At 48.8% G+C, this 8276-nt stretch overlaps 1 protein-coding gene across 1 annotated transcript; it reads left to right on the top strand.

Annotated features, from left to right (window-relative positions):
- On the top strand, positions 1-3672 carry Mfsd6l (major facilitator superfamily domain containing 6 like). Its single transcript, XM_034508071.2, has one exon. It carries the CDS (start codon positions 350-352, stop codon positions 2138-2140), a length of 1791 nt encoding a protein of 596 aa, XP_034363962.1. The 5' UTR covers positions 1-349; the 3' UTR covers positions 2141-3672.
- The last annotated feature ends 4604 nt before the right edge of the window (positions 3673-8276 follow it).

The raw sequence follows: 8276 nt of genomic DNA, 5'->3' as shown, positions 1-8276 counted from the left end.
CAGTCTAGGGGCCCAGCAGGACCTTTGACCGGAATGCGCTCAGCAAACCACAGACGTCATCCATTTGGTGGCGCAGGTGAGGCGCAGGTGTTACAGGTGAGGCGGCAGGTACAGCCAACAGGTGCGCGGGCTCCGCCCCTGCCGCGTCTCTCTTGGGGCGGGGTCACTTCCGGGAGGGTGGCCGGACGTGGGGGGCCGAGTAGCCGTTGGCTAGGTGACAGGAGGCGACGCAATCCGGCTTGCTCGGAACCCTGAGGCAGCGATCATCCCTCCCCGGGATATGGAGCGCCGCGCGCCCCGCATCTAACTCAGTCCTGTGCTCTTCCGGGTCTGACGGAATCCCATAGCCATGAGCCCCAACCCGCAGTGGGACGTCCCCAGGGCACTACGGGTGGCCAGGCTCTTCCACTTGGTGTGCGGGGTCCGGGATGCCTGTGTGACTCCGTTCCTGACCCTCTATTTGAGGCAATTGGGTATGGCCGCGCCCTGGGTGGGCATCCTCATGGGAACCAAGCACCTGATCGCTGCCTGCTGGACACCCTTCTGCGTCTTCCTGGCCAAACGCTACCAGAAAAGGAGAATGTTTCTGACTAGCTCACTGTTGGGCTCCGCAGGCGCCAGCCTCCTGATGGTCCTTGTCCCACCGGTGGACAGAAATCTGGTCAACCACTTTTGTAATGGAAGCAGTAGAGTGGCCACCACTGTCCTACCACTGGGGGTCACACAAACTGTAACCATGATCCTTGCCCAAGGGTCAGTCCCAAACCACTGGGCAGGAGCACCCAACCTCCCAGGCAGCAGGCACACCAGAGCCCTGGACACTTCTGGCTTTCCAAATGGATCTGGTAAAACTCAAGAAGGAACGTTTAGCAGTCTGCAGACCTATTTAGTGGGCTCTGTTGAAGGAGCCAGGACCACTACACAAGTTCTCCATCTTGTCACTTCTGGGTTGAGAGATAATTCCCAGAAAGGGACTTTAAAGGTGGACAATGCTACCCTGAGTCTACTTCCTGGAAGTGCAACCCTTGGAGGTCCAGTCAATTTGTCAAAGGCCCAGGGGGACACCCAGATCCGTGATCACTTCTCGAAAGGACCACAGTGGACCTTCATCCTCTCCTTGGGGTTTGTGGTATTCTGGGAACTGCTGGCAGCCCCTCTGGAGCAGGTGGCAGACGACAGTCTTTATGAATACCTAGATTTCGTAGACGCCACTGACCGGAACAGAGACCTGTGGGTGTGGAGATTGTTGGGTGTATCAGCAGGTGTGTGTGGCATCGCAGTCTTGGTGGGGCATCTGGAATGCTTCCTCGTGGCCAGTGGTCCTCAGGGCGTGATTTATTTCTACAGCTACTCACTGGTCAGTACCCTGGCCTTAGCAGTGAGCATTGCTTTTCCTGTTCCCGTAGTCCAGCAGCAGGGGCCCAGCCACAAAACCATCAAAGCTCTGTCCCTCATAAGGGGTGACCCCCGCCTCATCCTCCTAGCCTTCACTGTCTTTTGGATAGGAGCCACTGCCAGTACTGTGCAGAACTTCCTGTTCTGGCACATGAAGGACCATGGCAGCAGCGAGCTGGTGATGGGCTTCTCAGTGGCTCTCGGCTTGCTAGGAGAAATTCTGTTTCACCCGTTCAGAACTTCGTTGCTAAGGCAACTGTCTAGGGTGGGTGTGCTGGGACTGGGCCTGGGCTGCCTGGCCCTGCAGATGCTTTACTACGCTTTCATCTGGAGCTGGTGGTCCGTCCTCCCTGTTCAGATCCTGAGCGCCATCAGCAGTGGGGCTCTGTGGTGGGCTGTGGGAGCCTCCATAGAGGACCTGGCCTCCTCTGGGATGGAGAGGTCCCTGAGCACCATGTTCCGAGGTCACTTTTATGAGAGTGGCTGCAGCCTAGGCAGCTTTGTCGGGGGCTTTGTAGTGCGGCACTTAAGCATATCTGTGCTCTACCAAGCCTGTTGTGTGATCCTGTTGCTTTGGCTGGTCTTGTTCCTGTCCATCCAGTCCAGGCTGCCCCAAGAGCAGAGGATCAACTACTCAAAGCTGCTAGCTATGGAAGGGAGTGACTCCAGTGACTCTGAGCAGGGGTCAGAAGGGGACTGGCTTGTGAAGGCCATGAGGGAGGAGCACGCGGACTGGAAGGGCTGAGAGGTGAGAGTACACTGATGAAGGACAGCACTCACCAAGGCCAGGACTCGTGCCCTGGACTGCAGGGAGCCTTAAGGGAAAGAAGCCATGTCTATGCCGAAGGCACAACAGGATCTGCTCGTTGCATGATTGTATTTTGTAGTAAAAGGAGTTTTATTTTTTTTTACTTTTTTATTTTTATGTGTTTGTATACATATGTGTTCATGTGTTTTTTGGTGGGTGTACATGCCTGCTGTCTGTGTGTGTGTGTGTGTGTGTGTGCGCGCGCGCGCGTGCATGTGCACACACGTGTGCGTGTGTACAGACCCTAAGTCATCCTTAGGAACACCATCCACCTCTTTTGAAACAGAATCTGTCATCGACCTGGAGTTCACTGTTTAGGCAAGGCTGGCTGGTTAGCAAGCCCCAGGATTCCCCTCCTGCTGCATCTGCCTCCCACCGCTGGGTTTACACACACACACACACACACACACACACACACACACACCACCATGCCTTCCATTTTCGTGTCTTTTTGAGATCAGACTCGGGTTCTTCTGTTTGCAAAGGCTGCTTTACCAACTGAGCAATCTCCCCGGCCCAAGATTATTTTTTTTAATTTTACTTTATTTTATTGCTATGCCAACTGTTTAGAATATGGGAGAAAGAACACATTTGCTTTTGTGTTTGCTGATTTTGACCTGGGAGTCTTACAAGGGCTTTCCTGTAGGACTCTGGAACAACTGAACCCAGCAATGGAGCAATGACAGAAGAGGGGACATTAAACTGGTTATGCATGGAAGGAAACTGGACCTGCAGGATGCAGTGGACAGAGAGGACGTTGATCTGGATAGGTCACGAGCCTTCCTGGAGGCAGGGGAGACACTAGATTAATCCTATAAAAGCTGTGCTGGGGCAGATAAGGACCACACCCAGCACTGAACTCACCTGTGAGTTCATCTCCCCTGTGCTGGGATTAAAGGTGTGCACCACCATGCCTATCCCTAATGTTTGTCTACCATTTTAATGACTCTATTCCAGACAGGTGACCCTATTCTAGAGAGCTGGTTTACATATGGGTGGGCCTACGGGTCTCTGTAATAATCTGAAGTCACCAGTCTCTTCTCCAAAATATCCACATCAGGTTTTCCATGTTCATCACATTCCATGGACTAGAAAAGTACACTGTCTAATCCCCAAACAGCAGCAAACTATTGACTGGCCTCAGATGAATAAAACAGATTTACATGCATAAGATAGATTTTTTTCCCCCTGCCAAATATTTTACCCATTGCTCACATTTTAAAATCTTCTAATTTTGCCTCCCTTTACTCTGGGGTCTGTCACTTTGCTTTCATAAAGCTCTCCAAGGGCTCTTGATTCTGTTGCTGCCCCTGGTTAATCCTTGGGCTTTTGCCTTCTGGCCAGGAAAAGCAGAAACTGGCTACGGTACAGAGTGTGGGGCTGGAGGAGGTGTTCCAGGACACATGGAAGCACTGTGGTCAAGCTGGTCCAGGGCCATGCTCTTTGGTTTGGATAGAGCATGGGAACTAGCTGACGGACTGTAAAAGTAACACCAACAGGACCGCTCCTCCCCCACTCCACCCCCCATCCCCCCACCCCTGGCGATGGAACTAAAGATACCACTCTATTTGTGTGGCCAGGGAACCTTGGAAGCAGCCATGTTGCTACCATAGCAAAACCTGACTGGGAACCAAGCTGAAAACTTAGAAGGGAGGGGCAAACTAAGAAGTGGTAGGTGGATGAGACAGAACAGGTTCAACATTTAAGCAGTGGATATTTTGAGAAGTATGGGACAGAGCGGGATGCTTGAGTGTCAGCGTGTTCAGAAAGAAAAAAAAAAAAAAAAGAACCCACGGAGACTGTGAAATAACGGAGGGAGCAGGTGCAAGGTCAAAGGCTCAGCTTCAAGTTGTGACGTATACTCTGTCAGCTCCTTAAACAAGACAGTCAGGTAAGTGTCACACGGGCAAAGTCAATTGAATTCTTATCTCCCAACCCGGTGACTCTCGGAGATGTCACGACTTTCTGACAAGTCTTGGTTCAGGCTAAGAAGAAAGTAAATATTAAATGAGCTGAGAGCTGCCACGCTCACATTTATTTAGAGTGAATTTTGTGGAATAGGTAAACCTAGCAGGGTGGGTGGAGAGTTAGGGAAAGTGGTCAAAGGATTCTGCAGCCCCACAGCTTTAGAAAATGATGACGGTTATTGTCACCTCTTGGAGACATACGCCACTTATTAGCACCCCTGGGCTCTCGGGAGCTTGGTAGTTAACAGACCTACTCAGCTCTGCTTGATCTTAAATCCCCTCTTACTCGTGACATCAGCAGCCAATTGCTATGTACCACTGCCTGACAACATTTGCAGAAACGGTGCCCCCCAGGAGACGTTTGGGAAATACCAAAGTTAGCAGGTTCTGGGTGACCTGGTGCTTCAGGGTAAATCTGGGCTCTCAGGCTGGCAGAGCTCCCTGGCATTGTGCTAAGAACCTGACAAAGCTCCCCTCGTTTAGTCTGAACACCAGATTTACGAAGTGAGCTATCACCATGCCCTCATGAGTGACATGGCTGAACTTCAGAAAGGTAAAAGTTCAAAATCGTATCTGCCCGACCTTGGAGGTCCATACTTTCAATTGCTATACTAAACCAATTTAGATAGTGAGAGACTACTCCAGGCAAGAAGCGGTTATCTGGGGTAGGAACACAGTAAGGATAGCTTGTGTGGGGGTTGATTTCATATGAGGAATATAAAAAACTAAGGCTGGGCAGACAGGAACATCCTGTATGCCAAAAGAGGAGGAGAGGGGCACATACTGGTTGAACTTTGCCTCTGTGCCCGATATCCACATGCAATAATGTCTGCAGTTCCCTCAAGTGATGTTTGGTTTATAATCTCAGAGAGATTAACTGACTTAGTTGCCCTGGATCATAATAATTATGATAGATGCATGGTAGATCCATGGCTTGGACGTAGATGTGACACAGCAAATCCCATAGTCTTCCTTCTGCCTTCCTCTAGTTTTTGATGCTCTCCTGAGGGCTGTGTCGTAAACGGTGAACCAAGGCTACACAGGGTGCTGAGGGCTGAGATATCTGTTTTGGACTGACCATGGCATGTCCATGAGAGAAGGCTCTGCATCCAGAAAGAGGAAAAAGTACTAAACGGCAATGAAGTTGACAGAAATGAGTCCCACAGATACGATCAGAGTGTCACTCTGGCTATTGATTAAATAAAACAAAAGGTTAAAAAAAAAAAAAATAAAAGGTTCCAGCAATCATGTGTCCATGAGCTTTGGAGTTCATGAAGCCCTGTCAGTACAAGATCTGAGAGCAATGTACAGATCATAGAATCAGAGGTACAACAGTGGCTGGAGAGATGGCTCAGTGGCTAAGGGCACTTGTCCCTTTTCTAGAGGACTATAGTTTAGTTCCAAGCACCCATACTGGGCAGTTCACAACTGCCTGTGACACCAGCTTTAGGGAGTATTAAGCCTTCTGACCTCCCTGGCCACCTGCACACACCTAGTGCACACACACACTCACACACATAAATAAAAAAGAAAATAAATATTCATTTCTGTTCTCCTAACCTGGTACCAAGTCTCTGGTTTCACACCCAGTAGGCACACTGAGCCCCAAGCTCAGCCTGCTGGCCAAGCAGCTTGTCCTCAAAGCAGGGGCCCTGCTGCTGGTGGTGTCTGAGTCTGAGAAGCAACCTATGAGAGTTGATGCTGTTGTATGCATGTGACTCCAACACGGGGACTATTGTGCAGGGGACAGGAAGGCACCTTCAGTGTGAGGGCCTCTTTCTATGGCATTCAGTAAAGTTTTGCCCAGGTCAACCAACTCCCACAGGCTGCAGCCTCGAGCATCTGCAGATCTCTGCTCTTTGCAAGGGATGGGACCATCCTCTTAAACCTGAAGAAGCATTTTCTACCTCTCCTCTGGAAGTCAGAGTGTATAAGCTGTGTTGAAAGGCTCTAAAAGGAATGAGGGCAGAGAAGAAAGGGGGAGCTGGGCCAGAGGGTTGAAAGCAGTCCACCAGGGGGCATCAAACACACTAGGATTCTCACTCCCACTTCCTCCAGCAACCTGGTCCCACACCCTTCCCAAAGCTCCAGGGGACCGCTGCCCTCTGAAAGCCATCAGCTCTCCGAGGCAGCAAGTATAAGAAAACAGGAGATGAAGAAAGAGTCTTAGATTTGTTAGGGGCAGGAAACTAGTCAAAGAGAGGGATCTGAAAATCCACTTCGCAGATTCTCACTAGGATTGGCCAGCAAGAAACAGGTCATTATCAGCTCGACTAGCTCTGAGTAAACCTGGGCATCCCTTCCTGAGGACACAGGCTACCCTAATGCTGCTTTTTTTTTTTTTTCCAGAGTCGGCTGGGTCAATGCAAACATTGAAACAGGGGAAATGACAGTATGAACCCCTTGCTCTCCTAAGATGGTTGAGGGGCCACATGAGGACAGAGACACAAATAATAAGCCAGTTTCGCAGATGCTGGTTACTTGCTCCTCAGACCCCTCTCCTCCAGCAGTTTCTCACTCTCCTCAGCTTTTGGTGTGAGTGATTTCAAAGGGCTTCGAGGTGTTTATAAGTCCGGTTTCACTGAGGATTCACTGGATCCTCCATGAAGTGGAGAAGATGAGGTTTGATGTCAAACAGGTTGAAGAAAATCCAAGAGTCTCTGCTCCAGTTGAATTAAAATTTCTTGCTTTGGGCATGGGTGAGAAGGCTCGGTGGGTAAAGGCAGTCAGCAGAGAGAAAAGACACACGGCAGAGCACAGAGGTGGGTGGTCACGGTCTAATGTGTGGATTATGTGAAGAAGCAGGACTTAAAACAACAGAGCAGGCTATGCTAACACTCGAATAAGGTTTGTGCTCTTCAAAATTTACTTTGGGATCAAGTGCTGTCATGGGATACTGAGAAGGTGGGAACTTAATTTAACCGTGGTGTTTAGAGTTGAGACCTTATAGAGGTGATTAGGGTTACATAACATTATCAAGGGGACTTTCCCATGGTGGCCTTAAAAGGAGACAGAGATAGAAGAGAGAGACACAGAGAGAGACAGAGAGACGAGCAGATGACACACCCACACAAGTAATGGACAGTACTGCCTCCACCCTGACAACAGGAGCTCTATCAGGTGGGTCGATTGCTCTGCACATGAAAGCACATGCTCATGTAAGTCTAAGGACCTGAGCTTAGTGCCTGGGACCCACATAAAGGTAGGAAGGAAGAACTGAGTCCACAAAGTTAACTTCCAGCCTCCACACATGCACAATGGCACATAAGCGCCCTATATACTATACACATAGTAATAATAATAATAATCTTTAATGAAGAATACTTCCAACAGAACTGCCAATCAAAATTAACCTTTTTGACTTATGCAGTCTGTGATACTATACTATTACAATATAAAGGGGCTTTAATACAAATCATTTTGTCATTTCCTCCTTAACTCGGAGACAATTTTATGGATTTTGGCCAGGAACACGGAACTTTTGTTTTTGTTTTGAGACAGGGTCTCTCAACATAGCCCTGGCTGTCCTGGAACTCACTCTGTAGACCAGGCTGGCCTCGAACTCAGAAATCTACCTGCCTCTGCCTCCCAGGTATTGAGACTAAAGGCATGTGCTATTTCTTACTCCTGGCAAACCAGTCTTCAGGAATGTTTGGTTTTAGGAACACAGAATTTTTTAAGTATCATCTCTATTTACTTTTTGTTTTATTCCATTATACTTCAACTATAGTTAAAGATTGTTAGCTCTTTGTAAAATTTTTTTTTGTAGCTTGTGGACATTTTCACTGTTAGCTATAAAATGCATGTGCATAACGATATTTTATTACCCAAATGTTCTATCTTACTTACTGTCATGGTCTGGACATAGTTTGAGTGTGTCCACCAAGGGGCTCAGAACTAAAAGCTTGATTACCATCTGATGATAGTAAGAGGTGACGGAGCCTTTTAGAGATGAAACATAGTGGAGGGTCAAAGGTTAGATTAGTTCCCCTCCATGCTCCTTGACTTTCTATCTTACAGTGTGTGTGTGTGTGTGTGTGTGTGTGTGTGTGTGTGTGTGAGTGTGTGTGTGACAAACACAAGCTCTCGCCATCTCGCCATGTCAT

The sequence above is a fragment of the Arvicanthis niloticus genome, chromosome 6 (genome assembly GCF_011762505.2).
Source record: "Arvicanthis niloticus isolate mArvNil1 chromosome 6, mArvNil1.pat.X, whole genome shotgun sequence".
Classification (NCBI taxonomy): domain Eukaryota; kingdom Metazoa; phylum Chordata; class Mammalia; order Rodentia; family Muridae; genus Arvicanthis; species Arvicanthis niloticus.
The sequence above is the reverse complement of the archived record's forward strand: the minus strand, read 5'-3'. Positions and strand labels throughout refer to the sequence as shown.